The sequence below is a fragment of the Aythya marila genome (assembly GCF_965140915.1).
Source record: "Aythya marila genome assembly, chromosome: 16".
NCBI classification, from domain to species: Eukaryota; Metazoa; Chordata; class Aves; order Anseriformes; family Anatidae; genus Aythya; species Aythya marila.
In genome coordinates, this window is record NC_139057.1 from 10,445,843 (window position 1) to 10,465,601 (window position 19,759).

The window sequence follows — 19,759 nt, forward strand, 5'->3', positions numbered from 1 at the left end:
CACCTCTGGCAGTGCTTAACACTGACATCCTGCTCCACTTGGTATTTTTAACGTAAAATACAAGCGAGTAGGATGCCATAACCCCACCACGGTGCAGGCAGAGCCAGGGGTTGCATCACCCGGGGCCACCCCATGGCACTGGCGTTGTTCAGACCAAGGGCAGCCGAGCAGCAGCGCGTCTCCTGGTGCACTGCGGCCTTTTTGCTAGCGTGCTGCCTCGAATTTTAGTGTGAACAAGGCCGTTGGAAGGCCTCGGGGCTTTGAGGCTGACGTGCACAAGGTGATAAACTTACCAGAAGCGACCCTCTGTCTGCAACCACAGATGCGGTGCCCAGTGAGGATGCCCGCAGGAAGGCAGGAGCAGGAGGCAGAGCGGGCACCTGGCAGCAGCTGCTTCGGCTGCAACCACTTGGGAAAGGTGAGAGTAGAAAGAGCTCCCAGAGAGCAGCAGATGTGCCGCGCACGGCTTCCTTCTCCAAACTGCAACAGCTTCGCCGTAATTCAATGCTGAATTCTTCAGGTGCCGTTTATGTACGTTAATAATCCCTTCCCAGGCCCTCTTCCATTCCAGCTTCAAAATCACGAGCTGGGAAGGATGCTTTATCTGAAGCGTCTCTTATTTCTCCTCTCTCATTTTCTCAGCTGTAATTAGCTCGTGGCTGAGAAGCTGCTACTAGCAAGCAGCAGAGCCTGCCACAAGCAGAGCTCCGCTTGCCTCCTCGCTAACTGCTGCAGCACCACTGAAGCGTAAAATAAAAGGAAGCTGTGATTTTACCTAAATCTAAAAGCACAAAGGGACAAAGCCTACGTTACACGGCCCGTGTCTCCTTTGACGTAGCATGGGACTAATGGAAAAACGGGCTCACGTGCAGACTAACGCATGCCAAGGACCGGCTGGCTGTGCGGGGAGAGTTTCAGGAACAGGAGGCACCCCAGCAAAGGACAAGTTTTCAGCTGCCTTGCAGTGTTTCGTGCTCGCTGCTAGAGAGCTGTTGTATGGTATTACAGGGCATGAGCACGTGAGCCTCGATGGTTCTCTGCTGGGATTTCAGCATTATGGTAAAAAATCTGAAGCCACTTTTTCCCAGAGCTGGAGCCTTTCCTTCGGTGCTCGCAGATAAGAGATCAAGCTTTCAGCAAGGGGAACGAGATAAAAAGCTGCATTAATCAATAGGTGACAAAAATACTCGGAAGTCAAATTTACACCATTAAATGTACACCATTTGTGATTCTGTAATTTGTAATTTACACCATTAAATGTACACCAGTACGCCATTAACTGAAAAAGCAGAAATTTTTGCTGCTAGAAGGGATTGCATTAGAAAGCTAATGGAGGTCAACTGCACTCAAGAGGGGGAGGAAAACTGAAGCACCCACACCAGGGGGTGCTGAAAGCCCAAGTCAGATCTCTCTGCCTCTTCGTGCCCCAGATGCACACAGTTCCTCGCAGCTCGGGATCACGTAGTAAATCAGTCAGGAGGTGTGTGAGATGCCAGAGCTGAAATTTATTTTCATTCACCACAAGCAAATGCCTTGGATCTGTTTTTCCTAGCAAAACCACAAAACTCAGAAGATGCCAGTGAAGATCAGGTCTATAAATCCCGTATGTTCCCTGCTTCTGTTCATCTCAAGCTGTGATCACAGGAGATTTTGTAAACGAAGGGAATATGCAATCTTACAGAGGATTTTTTCCTGCAGCTCAGATGCCTGTCACACTGACAGCAGGGATCAGCACTGCGAGAGGAGCCTCTTTGCTCCCTTTCACTGTCACAGCCAGTTCTGCACGGCGCCGGCCACGCTCCACGCAAAGCCCAAGACACCCAGCAGAAAGACACTCGTTACTGTGAACACTTCGAAACCAATCTCTTGCACGCCTTGGCTTCAAAGGGACCATTATTTCATTATTTTACATGGCTTCCTTGTTTGAAATGCTCGTCACCCAGAGATCAGAAACCTATTGCCACATCAGATTTGTTTCATTTTATTTTTTTAACTACTGACATTTATATTTAATGAGTGTGTGTAGGATTTTCTTTGGGGGATCAGGAAATAAAGGGTTGAGAAAAGGAACAAAAGAAAACACTTTGCTGGGTAGTGATTGCTTGATAACAATGTGGATTTATTCTCTGAGTTTTGTTTTATGGGCTTTGCACTTTCTTGGAGGGTGAAAGATCTTTGAGAAGACCATCATGAGGCACATGAAGGCTCTCCCAGTACACTACAGCTACAAGTGATTAAGATACAGGAGTGTCATCTTGTGAGTGGGAATGGAAGAAAGCAAGAAGCAAAATTAGGAAGTTCCACATCCCAGTCCACACACTTCTGCCATATGAAATTAAGATAATCTATTTTAGGTGTTTCTGGGATTTATCTTGACAGCGTAGATACTTCCTTCAAAGTCTGGATACAGGAAACATTTATTCGGAAGCTTTTCTGCCTTGTTGACGTAGGTTTTATTTTAAAAAGCTTGTTTTAGTACCAGGCAGGAGATGAAATGGTGAAACTACCGCAGACAGACATTAAAAATGATCTGCTTTGGATGCAACCAGACAATGCTCTAAAACTGCGTACAATGCGTGACGCAACACCAAACTTCTCAGCGAGCAGTCAGGGGATGCTTCACACGCGGCACAATGCATCCCACAGGTACAAACCCAAGCTTCTCCAGGAACGACGGCTTGGATTTCTGCTAACACACAGCTCAACCTCTTTAAGAGCTAAAAAAGATACAGAACATCTCCTGCAATATAAAAGCTGATGACTGGAAGTACAGAACGGAATTTCTCAAGATTTAAGTGCAATGCTATTAATCTAAGATTTTTTTCTAAATGATTCAGTTTCAGTTTTAGCAAGAGGTTTGTATCAAACGCTGTAAGAACTCCCCGTACAGGTAGAAACCATTGGAAAATCCCACATTCTTGGTGCCTTGTAAGTTTTGTCTAATTTCTAGTGGAGTACCAGCTATTTTCACTCACATTTCATTGCCAAACGCAAGATGTATGGCTATTGGGCTTCTCATTAGCAGGGCAGAGCATCTCAGAGCCTACCAGCCGCTGCCTCTGCTCACCTGCTGTGCTTTACATCTTCCTCCAAGGACTCTGTCTTGTCACATCACAGCAAAGACAACCCTTTAGACAGGGGACAATTCTCCAGTATTTCCCTGCAAAGCAGCTCCCTCCCCTCCAACTGCTGGTAAAAATCAAAAGCTATTAAAAATGGCAAAGTGATCAGTAGTCCCCTTAACCTGTTCATTGCGAGCTGTCTGCTTGGCAGTAAGATAGCGAGAGGCGCTTGACAGTCATTGAAATGATTCCCAACTATTTCACACCAGTCGCACAGTCACAGAGGACATCCTAAAACAACCCAGACTTCTCATTTACTCTTGGTTCTGTCCAGGGAAGTAGTTTTGCACAGCAACCATATTAACAGAGCCGTAACTGAAGCTCATAGAGGAGGCATGTGCAGGACCAGCAGGAGTTTCAGGATGGATGCTGTTGGTTTGTGCTCCCTCCCAGGCTCACGTTGTGTTTAACCACCCCAAGTTTTGTATTAGGCTGAAACTCTGCATTTTAAAGACAGGACTTCTAACTGTACACTTGTGCAGCTTGCTCTGATCCTTCCCCATCCTGTCCTGTAACTCACTAGTCTGCCCTCTGCCTCCTTGGAGTCTCACCTTCCACATCAACACTTGGCAGTCATCGGCCCACAAGGACACGCTCCATTCAGATCCTTCCAGAAGCTCCCCTCTTTAATTCCACGCTCATCACAGATCTTCCTCTACCCCCATGCTGTGAGCTGCTGGGCTATCTCCTCCATAAGATAATTGTTACCTAACTCCAACCCTTACAGGCACAGCTTAATATTCATGGAATTACGTGCACGACAGCTGAATCAAAAGACTCGGAGAGGAAGTGCTTAACTTTCAATTATGGGGTCAGTTATTTCTAGAAGGTTTGTTAGAAGACAGCTGGGCTTGCATCGCCAGTGGCCACGTGCCTTGTGCACGACTGAGCACGACTGGGGCAGTGCAGATCTTAGAAGACTCCTGAAGGATGGATCCAAGCAGAGCACTGCACGCGTTTCTGTGTACGTTATCTTCCCTGAATGACATCTCCATGATTCAGCAGCCCAATACATTAATTTTTATGGTGTCAGTTTTAAAATGCAGGAAACACTACAGACAAACGTTGCAAGCTGTGCACTCAGCCTGGGGAACTGTCCCACCTTGTGCAGCGGCCTAAGGGGCAAGGCAATCTCACGTAATCTCTTCCCAAAATATGCCTCAAAGAACAACCCTGCAAAACATGCATTCAGTCATGTTATCTACACAGGTGCGTCCTTCTATGACACAAAAATGTAGTATATTGTGCTCAAAGAACAAACAAATATTTAAATGAAAATAACTGGAAGCTTTAAGCGCAGTGTCTAGAAAAAGTGCTACCTTTCTTAAAGGGACTTTGAGGCAATGCTGAAGGGAGGGAGGAATTACTTCACGATAAAGAATGTTTACCTGTCAGCTCATGACAAAGCTACAGCTCACACACCACATTAGCCGTTCTTATCTCCTTTTTAATGTTTTGTTATTTATTATTTACACAATTAGCACTGGGCAGCTTCAACTTACAAGCCATAATTAGTTGGTAAAAAAATATTTCTTCCAGTTAAAAATATCCTTCCACCTCCTACACAGAGAAAGCCAAATCATTAATGAATTCTGGAAGTTTGAAAAGATCGTGCTTACATTACTCCTTACAAAAGAATGTACTTTGCTAAGATTGCAGGAGAATGGTTTCCAAGTGAAGCAATAAGCACTTGGAAATGTGAGGCAAAATCAGTTTTGGGGAACATGCTTGAATATAAGAAAAAACAGAACAAAAGCAATAGAGATACATGAGAAAAAAAGTGCAAACAATGCGTCCAGAGCATTTAGTCTTTGCCATGGAAGCCAGTAAATGCTGCAACTTAATTTGCCTAGATTTTTTTTTTTTTTTGCTGTCATCTATTTGTGAAGAAGAAACTAAAGAAAGCTACACAACTTCTTAAAAGGCCACACAAAAAGCGTGACCCCAATAAAACAAACCCACTGGTCAGCACACACTCATTTTTAAAATTGCTTCTTAATAGAAATTGTTAATACAGACCACTCATTTGTTTTTAGTTTGTGTTGTCACATTTGCACAGCCATTATTTAATAACATTTGCTTGGCCATAACAATCACTCCCTGCCATTCACCAAGTGCTGGGACAGAAACTTACCCTCCAGTGCCTGATTTGCAAATACTCACTTGCACGTCAGGAGTTACAACTAGGAAAGCTTCTCTGTGTAATGTCCTGTGTGTGCCCCACACTGCGTTACACCAAGTCACCAAGGACAGACCTGCATATTCTGATTCTTATAACTCACCCAGCACCACTGCAAGTGCCCTCCATCACCACAGAGTAAACAAATGCTTATCTCATGTTCAGTGTGGATGATACTGCAGGTGCGTCCCGTGACACACATTCCCCAGCCAGTGGCAGTGTAGTTGTCATTCAGACCAGACGAACCAGCAGGCAATCCTTTCAGATTTATCATCTAACCCAGCAGCTGAGATGTGCTCATAATGCCTGGCAAATGTAAAAAGGATTGCCCCACAAGCTGCCTGACAGTGCTGAGATATTCAGTCGTTATAGGAAAAGGCCAAGGACATTGCCATCACTCCAGGGGACCATTTTTCCAGATGCTACTAATTATTAGGAGGCTGAGTAGTCACATCAGGTTCATCTATGCTAAAACAGCAGGGTTTACAGCAACACTTATGAGTGCTCCACGTTTCTGACAAACAATTGCAAACACACAAAAGATTACGAGCAGAAGTCATCAGTCTCCATGAAGATGAGGTTAAACTAGTTTTCACCTTCAGTCACACTGTGCTACATTAATCTTATATACAAAAATATTGGATCCCATTTGCAAGATGCACAGCTTAAGCTACCCACATAGAAATGCATGCAATTATATAATTGAGACTTTAATCACCTACACTCGTAAATTCTGAGAGTGCATGAGCAACAGAGGTTTAACCTACGAGGGTTTGGTCAATTTTTTCCTCACCTATTACTGTGCTTGGACTTTTCCCGGTCTTTTTCCTTGTCCTTCTTGTGCTCTTTGTGCCGGTGTTCTCGGTCTTTGTGTTTATCTTTGTGTTTGTGAGAATCTGCAAGCAGAGAGGCAAAAAAAATTAAGCAATGAAGTTGGGAGAAAACTCCATGCCTCCCTCATGAACCTCTGCATGTTTCCCCACCCCATTCCAGTATTTTGTGAGATGCAAAATTTGTAACAAAAATCTTAGTTTTCAGAGCTCCTAAAAGGATTTATTGTTCCTGCAGGACAAGTTAATTTACCTTGGCAACAGCTGCATTTATACGGTCCTTAGTTCAATGATCTTTAAAACCTTTACAGATCCTGAAGAAACACGACCCATTTTGTGAAATAGTTAAGTATGGCTACAGCAAGTTGAATCTTTCTGCATAGATGGGAAACCTACCTTCCTGTGCCTGTCAGTATTTCATGTCAAACAGATTACAAGGGTACAGAAACTGAGCATAAAGCTGAAACGTTAGGCTTGCTGGATCTAAAATGTAGCAACTATTTCCACAAGTATCTAGTCTAGACAAAGAGTACCAACTCTCCCCCCCCCTCCCCTTAAAATCATCTTATTTTTACGCCCACATGGCATGACAGGCACGCAGCGAGGGAAAGATCAAATGATGAGGGAAGAGGAGAACAAAAGATGGAGGAAGAAAAACAGACAGGGAACTCTCTCCTCATGCCGTCTCCTGCAGGAGACGCTAGGAGACACTTACCTCCCTTCCACAACAGAGCCCAGACAGTGCAACGGGAGAGCTGTAATGAGCACGCGCTGGTGGAAACCCACCTACACAGGTCAGGGCTGGTCCAATTTAAGTGACGAGTCAGAAATAGGAGATGGCACTCAAGTGAGCATACACAAACACTGTAATTTTAGTGGTATCCATTTCTACTTCCAGTAACATTTTCCGTCCTCAGTGACAACTGCACCATGCAATAAACAATGAGGTCCTCCCAGAGCACCAAAGAAAACAAGATCCGCCAAAGCAAAAGAGCAACAGAGTTGGAATTGTAACTAAGCACTGACAAGCATTTTTAGGCCCATAAATGTTCTTTTTAAGTAGATCAGGAAGGAGCTGAGGCTGAATTAGCACCTCAAACCCAGGACAAAAGGTGCAACCACCTACAGTCAAGGTCACTCCTGTAAGCCATGCCAAAACACTCCCCTCAGCTTCTTTTTTTTTTCTTTTCTTATTTTATACACATTTCTCAAGCAACTAAAATTAAATAGCTCTTCAGGATACCTAAAAGGCTGTGATGACTTTGGCAACTGCTTTCGGATAATAGTGCCAGCACTTCCACCACAGATCTTGGATGTAAGGTGGTAATGATTAATTGATTGTAAAGATGTTAACATGCCTCTGAAAAGGCGACTGCCCCCATATGAGAATAGGGAACTGCAACAGAAGGAGTTGGAGATTTCCACAGTCACAAGGGAAATGCATTGCAGAGCCAGGAACCGCCTCATCCTGCACGTCTTTTGCCACAAGTTCACTTTTCTCCTTACCTGACACCAGTGATTACAAACCCAAAACATTCAGCTGTTTTTTGGGGGGAGCCCCCCCGTCACACATTTCTGCTCGCAACCTGCTGCTGCCCTAACTTCAGGTGTTGCTGTCAGACGCCTGCAGTAAAACAGCACAAACCAACACACGAGCGTTGATGTTGAAGCCTCCACCTTGCCTTCTGCCTCGATCCTCCCAAAGTTGGCAACACTTCGCAGTGCTGCCCTACACACCACATACACGTTTGAAGAGCAAGACTGAATTTTCTGTCCTTTGATACCCAGGGATGCGTCAGGATTTGTGCAACATTTGGCGTTAGAGCATAACCAGCTCAGAGTTTGCAAGTACCCAAACAACAAAACCCATTTCCCAGCAATTGCTAACGAACGGTGCGGGACCTGACACCTACGCTCCCTGAAGTGCCAAGAAGCAATTTCTTGGTACCCTTCTCCTTCCCACCAGGACAACACACATTTCACTGGCAAAAGTGTTTTCGCAGCACATTTCACACTTCAGATTCTTCAATTTAGCCAGGAGCTGGAAGCTCAGGCTGTTTGCAAACTGCCTGCATTTTATTCCACAGAGCTTACTCCCCAGTTCCTAAAGCACCGGCTGAAGCAAACAGCCATCCATTGACACCTGATGAGTAGGTAAACCACTAGAAAAAACATCATGATGCTATACATAGAATGCACACTCATTTTACCACATGCTCATTTTTTAAGGGAGCACAAACCAACACACAATTTTTGTTCCAACAACAAACTGATGGAAAACGTGTGCGACTATTCAATGCTATTCTCTTTAGAGCCACGTGAGCATTTTTTGCAAAACCCCACAAAACGGAACAGTCTTTTCCTTTCATCTCCAGATGCCCTTCCAACTGACTTGTGCTTTCCAGCTGAAATTGGTATTTGCTTTTGAGAAGTAGTTCTAGGGCCATACCCATGGAGTCACTGGAGTCCAACAACGCAACCTCTGCTCTGCTGACAGTAACTCATTCCTTTCAGGCAATGCATGCCTGGTACAGGAGTGAAAAATAAAAAAAGCTAAACTAGCTCTGCTCAGTGGCATTTGTCTTCCCTAGCTTCCCATTGCTTCAAGACTTGTAGCAGAAAGGCCTTTTTATAGAGGTGTTCTGGCTAAAAGGCAGGCCACAGCGGCTGGGCAACAGGAGGTTGTGTGCGTGGTCTTGCAAGCAGAAGGGAAAAGCTGGTGGGAGAGCTTTAACCTGACTGCAGGCAACACTGGATATGTACTGGGCCTCTCAACACACCGGACCACACGTGAAATTCCGTACTTCCATGCAGGCAAGCATACTACCTCCCAGACACATCTCCTAAGAATTAAATTACTCTGGAATATTTGACTAGCGCTCAGACTCGCTGCTGTTGCTTTCTGACACCATGCCATAAGGTAGGTTAAGACTGAGAACTTCTAAAGCTTTTATTAAATAATCTCAAGCTGACACATGAACATTACCAGAAGGCATTAAAGCTCTCAGATTTCTTTTTTTTTTCTTTCTTTTTTTTTTTTTTTTTTTGAGGGTGGAGCTGAATGTAGTTCAGGAGACTGGATTGCTAAGAAGGACACAATGGCATGTCATATATTTTTTTCCAGACTGACTTTATCTAGCAGACCAAATTGATGGTTATTTGATGGCTTACAAAACAAGTTCAGCTATTCCAGTTTGTGTCCCCACTCCACAGAAACCAGTATGACATCCAGTATGACATCCTCTCCACTGCATTACACAGGCAGCAGAAAACTGAATTTAGAACAAAACTTTAGGACACAATGGAGCTCCTCACAGCAAACCTCATTAATACAGAAGCAATCAATGGAAATGCTCATGACTACTGTCTGTATCTTCTTTGATGTGCTTAGTGTATCAATTCCTAAAGGCATCCTTCAGCCTCCAGTAACTCTCCCCCAGCTTGCAGCCGACCAGCAGTTGACTAGATCCAGCCTCACACGAGCAGCAGTGAGGTCAGGCACTATCACACACATTTACATTTGTTTCCTGCCTTTTATGTCTTTCCTGATGTCTGCTCCCTCTCACGCTAAACAAGGAGATAAATGCGACCGCTTCTCCAGGAGCACCAGCAGACTCCGCTATCTACTGTGAGCAAAGTTCAAATGCCCAAACGCCCGTGTGACATTTAAAGGATTTCAGAAGTCAATGAGTCTCTCCAGCCCCAAGGTTACAGTAGGGACAGGGGTTACGCTCACTGGGCAGGGATCCACCACCCCTAAGGCTCTCCCTTTGGTATCCACTAACCCAAACAGAGCGTTTGGCATCTCTTCTGTTCTAGAGAGCTTGATGTCTCTGGCACTGGATGCCTGTCTGTTAGTGCTGAGCCTGGTATGTCTCCAAAAGATTACCGCAGTCCCCCTGCTATTCCTGCCTTTCCCTCTGCACCTCCAACAATCACGAGCAGCTCTGCATTTCTGTACGTTGATTCATCTTTGAACTCTGTTTAATTACAAGGACGCCTGATTTAGGGATGGGAAATTCTAAGCACTTTTGGTCTGTGGCCCTGTTTTGTCGTCTTCCTCCCCCCCCGCCATTAAGTCTCTGGGGAAAGGCTGAGTCATAACCCTATTTGCAATACTTGTATACACGTATTACTGGAACAGTGCAGTTTTACTCTTTATCCAGGAACAGAGCTGTAAAAGGCCAGGCATCTATTTAACTACAGCATGGTGAGAAGAGAGCTGCAGGAAGAGAAAGCCCTCCTGCGGCGGGCAGCCGGCACCTGGGGAGGCAGCGAGCCAGAGCCTCCTCCCCAACGGGACTGACCCCGGCCTTAACAGGCTGGGCCGACCACAAAACCAACGTACAGGGAACTACACTCCTTTAATTCATACGAAAAAATTGTTTGCTTTTAAAATCTTTTTGAGCTTTTTTCTCTCCCCGCTCCCCCAGTAAAGTTTACTTATGTATGAAGGGAAGCAGGCCTACTCCTTACGTTAATATTTCAGTTTTTGTGGCAACATTTCTAATTAAACCCTGAAATTGCATAGAGGGACGTAGGCTCTTGTACAACAGATCAGTGCAGCTAGTATTATGATCTGGGAGAATATCGTTGGCAGTTCACTTTAGGATCATCTTTTTCAAGTGCTGAAAAAAGGATGAGAGCAACAATCTGGCCCTTCTCATTTCTCTTAAACTAAGTGAGATAGCTGGCAAATTAACACCTGGTAACTCCAGCTCCTCATCAACAGGAGCTTTTTTAGCTGAATCTATTAGCCTTCCGTATTAGCCGTCTTTGTGTTCATGTTCTTGTAAGCTTTTTCAAGTACAATTTGAATACCTTATCAACCTGCTTACAGACAGGTTTCTGCTAACAGTCTGTATATAGTTCTGTTATATTTTGCTAAGTTTTGGGGATAAGGGATTTTTGTATTTTTCCTTCTGGTTCCAGCAATACGCCACTTGTTTCTCTCCATTAGACAGCCTAGAAATACCTCAACTAGTAAGTATGCTGATATTTTGTCTGTTCAAAGCACCACCTACACTGATGTCCAAAATGGCAGTTTAAGCTTACTTGATTCTTGGAACTGAAATCTGTCTCCAAATCTGAAGACATAGTATGAAGAAAGGGGGGAAAGTCAGTACCATGTCAAAAAAACATTTTAACTACTTGTTACTTCCATGACACTTCTGCTTTAGAAAATGGGCTGAAATTTCTGCAGTGCCTTGATACTAGTTACAGGTTACAAGAGAAACATATGAGCTTTTAAGAAGTTCTCAGAATCATTGGTATATATGAGTGTGGTGTGCTTTCTGTTACCGGGACTTTTATCCATCTCAAATTTGAAGCACAAGCAAGAAATCCTTTGCAATTGCAATAGAGGATGTATTGTGTTACAGCAGGGGGATTCTACGTATGCAACTTTTCAGTCTCTTCTTTGGAAAGGGGAAGAAAGTCTTAAAAAACAAACAACAACAACAACAAAAAAAAACCTTCAGTTCCACTGCGAAATCATGCAGCTTAAAGAGACAATTCAGTAACGCTGAATTAGTTTCAAAAACTGGTCAAACTGAAATCTTCTCAAGAGCCGTCCTCACCTGAGAAATTGGTGGTCTCTTTACAGCTGAAACACCTCTTAGACCATTTACTACACAACTACAGCATTTTACAGTTTAGCCTAATTTCCTTCTCACTTGTTCTGACATAAAAGTAAGCAAAGCAAAAAGACCCCATATGACCTCAATGAAATGATTTCACAGATTTTTCTCCTCCTCCCAGGCTCTTCTCAGGAGCAGTCATCTTGAAGCGTAGATGATCAGAGAAAGGCCTCTTACCTTCAAGTTTTACAAGTCAAATTTTACCATTTGTTACCATTTATTTTGCTAAATCACATTACTTCTGAGTTCTAATTTCCCATATATGGGGTATAAAAGACTACCATTTGATTCATTAAGGTTCAATTGGTTAAATGATGCCTGGAAGGGCTGCGAATGCTCAAATGCGTGAACGTAGTTCAAGGTGTCTAAAACACTCTTCATATCCCTGGCAAAGAACATGTACTTTTGCCTGAGGCATCAGATCACAACAGTTTAGTGTTGGAGCAACTTTGACAACATATAGATTACACTTGCAAGTAGAAAGATTGTAACGTTCAGGCAGTATCAAAGATCTTTAACAGGAATAGCGATGTGGTTGGCAGGTTCCCTAAACAAACACCTGCAATCCCACGTGTGTAAAGGTTGCTTTGTGAGTCTCTGGTCAATTTATAAACCATTCATCTGAGAAAGGAGCTACTGTGTGGAGATGCAGAAATCCATCTGAATTCATACGGCTCACAAGGGCAGCCATACACTGGAAGCTGGACAGTCTGAGGCAGGGGATGGGGATCCTCTCTGTCAGATTCATTATGGCATTGGGCAAGTCACTTGAATTTACATGTTTTGATTTACGATTTCAAAAGGCACATACAATAATCCCTCCTGATCAATCATTGACTGTCCTGAGTTGGAGGGGAACCACCAGGATCAAGTCCAGCTCCTGGCTCCTCACAGGGCCACCCAAAATTCAGACGATGTGTCTGAGAGCGTTATCCAAATGCTTCTTGAACTCTGGCAGGCTTGGTGTGCTGACCACTGCCTTGGGCAGCTGGCCCCAGTGCCCGACCACCCTCTGGGTGCAGAACCTTTCCCTAACACCCAGCTTGACCCTCCCCTGTTCCAGCTCCATGCCGTCCCCTTGGGTCCTATCTCTGTCCCCAGAGAGCAGAGCTCAGCGCCTGCCCCTCCGCTCCCCTCGTGAGGGAGCTGCAGGCCGCCATGAGGCCTCCCCTCAGCCTGCTCTACTCTGGGCTGAACAAACCCAGGGACCTCAGCCACTCCTCATACAACTTGCCTTCCAGACCCTTCACCATCTTTGTAGCTCTCCTTTGGAGGCTCTCTAATAGTTTTAAGTCCTTTGTATTTTGTGGCAACCAAAACTGCACACAGTGCTTAAGGTGAGGCCACACTGGTGCAGAGCAGAGCAGGAGAATCCCTTCCCTCACCCAGCTAGCCATGTCGTGCCTGAGGCACCCCAGGACAGGGTTGGCTCTTTTGGGCTGCTGGGGCACACTGCTGGTTCATATTCAGCTTGGCATTGACCAGAAACCCCAGATCCCTTTCTGCGGGACTGCTCTCCAGCCTCTCGTCCTCATCTATGCGTACAGTCAGGGTTACCCCATCCCAGGTGCTGAATCTGGCACTTGGTCTTGTTAAGCTTCATGCAATTAGTGATTACCCAGCTCTTTTAATTTGTCAATACCTCTCTGCAAGGCCAGAGACCAGTGTGGAAGAGCTTTATATTTTTCTACAACGTTTGTATTGCAGTTGGAGGAAGTCACAGTATGATCACGGTGTTCCAGTAATTGATTACACTGCTTCTGGACTTTGTTTAAATGGATTGTCATTGCTGTAGCTGAAAAAAAGGGGAAGAAAACCTATTGCACAGAAAACAGAATTGCATCCAGGTATCAGGGACAACATCTGTATGCAGCTAGAAGTCTCAAAAGCAGCAAAAAACATACCCAGAAGGTGTTTTACAGACAGATGATGGTATTGTGGATGATACTCTGGAACAGAAAACCATAATCTAAAATAAACTTCCCATGTGAAACTGGATAAGTCACTTACTGGCCTAATGGCCCTATTTACGCAACTACAGAATACACATAAAACATTTACCCTGGAAAGGTATTGCAGGTCTGTTTGCTGTGCTGTTTTATTTCTCCAATAGCTGGCTGCAAAATATTTGGAGTCCTGAAATGAAAGTGACTAAAACACCAAGACCAGGATTTGAGACCCCAATAGCCATTACCTTGATCAGAGTAATTCACCAGAACATCATCATCTGTTCTACTGAAATACAGTTTGGGCAAGCAATGCTTCCTAAGCGTGACATTCAGTGAAAGAAGCAGGACTGGGAGTTCAGTTTGTGCCAAGAAAGGAGAGAAACCACTACGACAGCAAAACAAGATTGCTGGGCTTCCAATTCCTCGTTTTTGAGTGCCATAATTAAAAGAACATTTACACCTTTCAAAATCAACTTCACCTGCAACCCTTTACCTACAGTGTTGAAAAGCATCTCCACAATCAACACTGCTGCAGATTCTCTCTGGCCTGTTGTGTATTTTTATGTGCTATTTACACAATAGTATTTTGCATTTTATTATTACACAGATGTGGCTGTACACTACAGACAGCCTATTCTGACTCTAAATAGATATCAAAGCTATTTCTAAATACTCAAAACCCTTTCTGAAGTCAAATTCAAATGAAGTATAGTTGCTGTGCTGTCACAGACTTACTTTGCTTCAGGCGTATCATTGGATCAGGTGCACCAGTCCAGGGAGGCCGACACTTTTGTAACAATGTTTAAAGAAACCTCTTTGTTTTCCTTGATAAACTATAGTAAGACACGAATTTTATGCTTTACTGCCAAACATCTAAATCAATTTTGACTAAACACAAGTGGAAAGCAGCTCTTGGTTGGAAGCTTCATATACTCATCATTTATTTTCCAAACGCATGAGAGAAAAAATAGAGGAAAGAGACAAGAAAGCTTCATTGAGAACAGAGTCTGGAAAAGTACAACAGAATAAGCGAACAGTTTATCCTAAGACAGTAACTTTAATAATAAACCGACTCCAGCAAAGTGCATTCTCCCTTTTCCAAGGGTTCAAATGAAGACATTTATCAACACTGAGTAGATTTGAGTCGACCTGTTTTCCCAGGTAGTTCTTCCAAGACAAAGACCTGCTGCATCCTCCTCTCCTGTTCACAAAGGAGTCCAACAAGCAAACATCTGGGCTGAGCCAGAACCGACCGCACTACTTGGTATCCTGCAGTTCTGCTTCCTAAAGCTTGAAAACTGCCTAATTCTGATGGGAAGAGTAAAGCCAATGACCTCACAGCCCCTCTCCATACTTTTCAGTTATTTGAGGCAAGATATACCGGAGGGGCAGACAGATATTGTGGTTTTTTTTTCCTTAAAAGGATTTTGCTGGGATACTTGGCTTCAGAACAAGACAGACCCCTTGGTTGCTGCATTCTTCATTAATCTTGTAATCCGATAAATAGATAATTTGCTGAAGAAATGTCTCCAGCCTCTGTCCTTTAGAATAATTTCTATGAACTTATTGAGAAGTCCCACTTTCTCTCCAGTGAAGCTTTATTATGCAAGCAAGGATCTTACACAGCTTTTAAAATACAAAGTTTGCAAAACAAGATTAACGCACCTTCTGCTCCACCGAAACCCCAGGGCAACTTCAATCTAAGGAAGAAAGGTAAACAATGTGACAGAAGTGCTAACAGGGAGAGAGCACAGTGGCACAGCACCAAGTCTGCAAGCTGAGCTGCACACTCGTGTATCCTTCCAAAACTTTAAAGCTTATCATGGATAGGTTAAGGAGGCCAGGAAAAAAAAAAAAAAAACGAAAAAAAAAAAACCAAACACAGACTGATCTTTCCTATTTCGTGTGACTGAAGCCTCAGGGACATGAATGAAGTTAACCTGAAGCAAATGCCACTGCTGGCATTTCATCAATCTAAACAAACCTGCAGAAGCTGGGTAGATAAGCAAGACATGCTGTGAGAGCTTATTCAGAAAACGAAGGACAGATACTCTTCAATGCACTTGTTTTGAGGCAACCCCCCATTTTTTTTTTTTCCCAAGCTGAATTAATCCCTCAGTTTCTGTGCACCAAATGTTTTCACCTGCTAGGGAAATACTAAATTCTCTGATTATCAGCAATTAATGCTTAAATAATCAAGACACTGTGGTACAATGGGACGATGACCTTACATTGCTACACGGAATGTATTCTGCAGCAAACCTACAGCACAGACAGCAGCAAGTCTAACGAACCGTCAGTGCCTTCTCCATGGCCTCTTCTGAAAAAGGTGGCATGTTCACATACAACTGTTCTGCAGCATATCTTAGTCATTGAGTGAAAAGCACAAAATCACTGCAAGAACACATTGCACAAAGGACAAGAGTGGGGAAGCCTTATAAAGCATGAAAATACAAGTTTGATCAGTAGAGAAAGGCTAAATTAATAGCTGCTTCTTACACATGCCAAAGGGCTCCCGACTGAGAGGCAACAATGAAGTTTCAACCCATTATTTGCATTCAAAAATGAAAAAAAGTCAATGTGAACAGAAACATGTGTTTCCAGGGATTCCCAGGATGTAAAACATTCTCCTGTAATTGCATAAATAAGAGTCAGAGAATGAACTCCATTAATATGCTTCCATTAACCAAGCAGAATAAAATAGATCAGCAAGTCAAAACTGCCAGCATCAGCACACAACTTAAAAAGCTCCTAGCACAGAAGAGAAGAAAGTCAAGAAAGTCTCTTAAGAAAAGAAGGTAAGAATCACCCTGTTCTTGTCCCTAGCAAAGTTTATTCTTATATGGCTACACTATTTTACACTATTTTATGAGTAGAAGTACTTCCCATAGCCTCCTCCACTCAGAATTTGAGTAGCGTGCACAGTAACAGACCCCTTCCCTTACTGGGGCAGAAATAGTTCAGCATTTTGTCCTGTTGGTTTAGAAGCCTTAACCCACATGCAAAAGCACAGCTACGCACTGTACGTACATCTCTAAAGCAGCATCAAGACTGAAGATATGTTTTTGCTTTGATTTTCAGAAGGCACTGCCCATCACATCTCTGCACAGCAGGAAGCCAGAGCAGGGTCTAAGGAAAAACCCACCCAGTGAGCACTGGGGGACTCGGGAACACTCCAGGATGCGCTGGAAGCACGTCCAAGTTTATTTGGTATATGCCTGCTTCACTCCTAGTCCTTGTCATGTTCAGCCACTGTCTTGCTTTCCCTAAGCATCAATTCTTCCTCCTCCCACCTCAGAGTAGCCCAGAATTACTTTTCAGGGTCAGTGAAGGGGTCCTAATAGATAGAAAAGTGGAAAGCTAGACAACTGTAGCAGCTAGCTAGTGACCCATTTCAAAGTCAGCTCTGCCTCTGTCTGCATTTCCCAATCAGATCCAAAACATAGGAGCAAACAAAGGATGGCTACAAGCCTGTGCTTCATTACCTCTCTGGTTCCAAAAGCCTTAGGCTCGTTACAAATGTGTATTCCAATTAGCTAACAGACGTGTACAGGACAGACTCTGGAGGGCTGATGGGTGCATAAAGCGCATGTTGCCGGGGAACACACAAACAAGAATCAGCTTTGGGGAAAAAAGTTGCATAAAATAGAAGCTGCAGGTAGGTTCCCTGGGGATTTCCTTTGGATCCCCTAACACCGAATGGTTGTTACTAGACCATCTAATCTCACGCTTCTCCAAATTCACATCCGTTTCCTCCCCATTGTGCAAAATGCAGTTAACGTAACCAGCACAGCAGGAAGGACTGAGAAGGGCTGGATGATTGTACACGAGCCGGTCTAGCATACAGGAGTATAAACTAGCTCAAAATGATGAAAGAAAGTAAAATTTAAGGGCGTTCAAATGGATAATGCGAGGGAGACTGATCCCATTGCCAGAAAGCAACAAACCTTCAGCACGGACCCACAGCTTGGCACAGGAGCTGCCACGCAGCGCTGCCGCACGCAGTCAGCTCTCAGGAAGAGACAAAGGAGCCGTGTCCGCACCGTGCAGATGGAGACAAAGGAACGGCCCAGGGTCACGCTCAGCTGGGGAGCCAGGCCCAGGGGTGCTCCTGCCTCTGCTCGCCTTCTGCCTCGCTTCTCCGGAGCGCGCTGCGGCCGGGCAGTTGCGACACGCCGTCATGTTTAGACTTCGGAGTCATCAGCGGCTGCAGAAGATAACCTATCCCTTACTTCAACGTGGTTCAAAGCAAAATGGCTCTGTTAACCCTTATCTTCCCACTAGCTGACCCTTCCAGCTTCTTGAACGGGAGTTCTCGTCCGGCAGAGCTCTGGAGACACCACACTGGACTTCAGCAGTCCCCCTCGGGAGGGACGTGAATGCTGTGCTGCATCACTGAGCTCCCTGCTGCTTGGCCCCTGTGCCCAGGCTCCCCAGGCTCACTTGCTGCCTGCACCGGCTGATCCACGGCTCCTTGAGAAAAAGGCTCAGCTCCTCCTGAGCTGAACCTCTCCGGGTCTGTCACGGCTTGGAGAATCTTGCCCAGGTTATGTTCAGCTGTGGGAGAAGGAGCAAGCCTAGCTCTTCAGTGAGGAGTGCAGGGACTGGGCTCCTGCCTGCACCACCGATACACGTAGGTGGGCTGAATCACCCTTTCTGGGAATTTTTGACAAGAAAGCACCCAGGGAGCAGCTTTACCAGTTACCTCAGCAGACTGGGTCAAGAGCAAAGCAAACCTTTTGGTGCAACCCGGCACATTCGCACTGCAGTCAGAGAACTTCACGTACTGTGCTCCATCCACAGGCTGAGTCAGTGCCCCAGCAGAAGGTTCTCCCGCCTCCAACTGCTCTCTGTACCAGTAGCAGAAAGGTGCAAACAACACCATTTGTAATGCAAAGCCAACAGCTGCTTACCGCACGCAGCCAAACCTCCAAGACAGGTGAATCAGGAGGAAGAAAGGAGAAAACTAACTCCCAGCTCTTAGAGGAGATAATGGAAACTTCAGCTATATTAAAAAATAAGGAGATTTGTATCATTTTGAGGCATAAGAAGTAAAGTTTCAATTTTAAAAACTGCCTTAGCCAGCAGGAAAACAGTTGTGTTGTCTGAAATAATTACTCTGCAAATGGTGTCAACTAGAAAAATATTTTCACTTGCTGGCTGTGTAAATCACTAGCATTTTTGGATTCACTAAAAAGAGTTTTGTTTTTATTTTCCTTTAAAGATTCCCTGAAATCCTGACACTTCCTCAGCGCTTGAGTGATTTCCCAAGAGCAGCTCGAACCGAGCCAGCATTCATCCCAGCAGCATGAGGACAGGGCTGGCATGTTCCTGGGGCTGACCTAGGACAGGGGCTCCCCGAAACCCAAATTCCCACAGCTCAAAACAAGCAGAGGCATTGAAATGTTTCTCCTACGGCAGTCAGTGACAGGACTCCTGTCAGCAGGCAGCATCACACACATGTGTACACGCAGGAGCAGTGCAAGCAGCGCCCAGCATCCTCAGAGAGGCTCTAATAGCATTGTTCAAAGGCTTTTATTAACCAGCAATGCACAACGAGATGTGGCTGTGGCCAGTGCTGGTCTTCTGCCTGCTGTAGGTGGCAGCACCCTTGGAACAGCCCCAGGCCTCCGTAGTGCTCTGTGTTTCGGTACACACTGAGCCTGCACGACAGCAAGCGGCTGGTGCGATGCTGAAGTCGGCTCTGCCAAGCAGTACCGCTGCTTTAAGCTCCGGAATTAAATATTTGTCCTACTACTTGCCTAATATCGTGCCCACAAAGCTGAGCTAATGGGCCAGTGTTATAAAAAGTTCATTTCAAAATAATGGAAGTGATTGGTCTTTTATCATGTTCATTTCCCGTCTGTAGAAGCAACTCCCACACCGATCCCAGCCAGGGGGTTTGCTGGTGCCCCCCACCTCCAAGCACGTTTCCCAGCAGGGGGCACGCAGGCTGGACTCAGACCACTTCACCTCCGCCTGCTCTGTGGGCGAGTTATGCGATCGCGCACCCACGCCAGGCTCAATCCCGCAGCTGTCT

General features: G+C 44.8%; 1 protein-coding gene across 2 annotated transcripts in view; it reads right to left on the reverse strand.

Moving 5' to 3' along the window:
- TOP1 (DNA topoisomerase I) overlaps positions 1-19,759 on the reverse strand; it is a 66,817-nt gene that overhangs the window by 29,837 nt on the left and 17,221 nt on the right. Inside the window, exons 3-4 of one of the 2 annotated variants that reach the window (XM_082773474.1) lie at positions 15,385-15,419; positions 6,095-6,197 (exon numbers count right to left, since the gene is read on the reverse strand). Coding sequence is in view for 1 of the 2 variants with exons in the window: in XM_082773473.1 (XP_082629599.1) it covers positions 6,095-6,197 (103 nt within the window). In the remaining variant the exon portion in view is untranslated. The remainder of the gene's footprint in view (positions 1-6,094; positions 6,198-15,384; positions 15,420-19,759) is intronic. The other variant, XM_082773473.1, reaches the window with a different exon arrangement.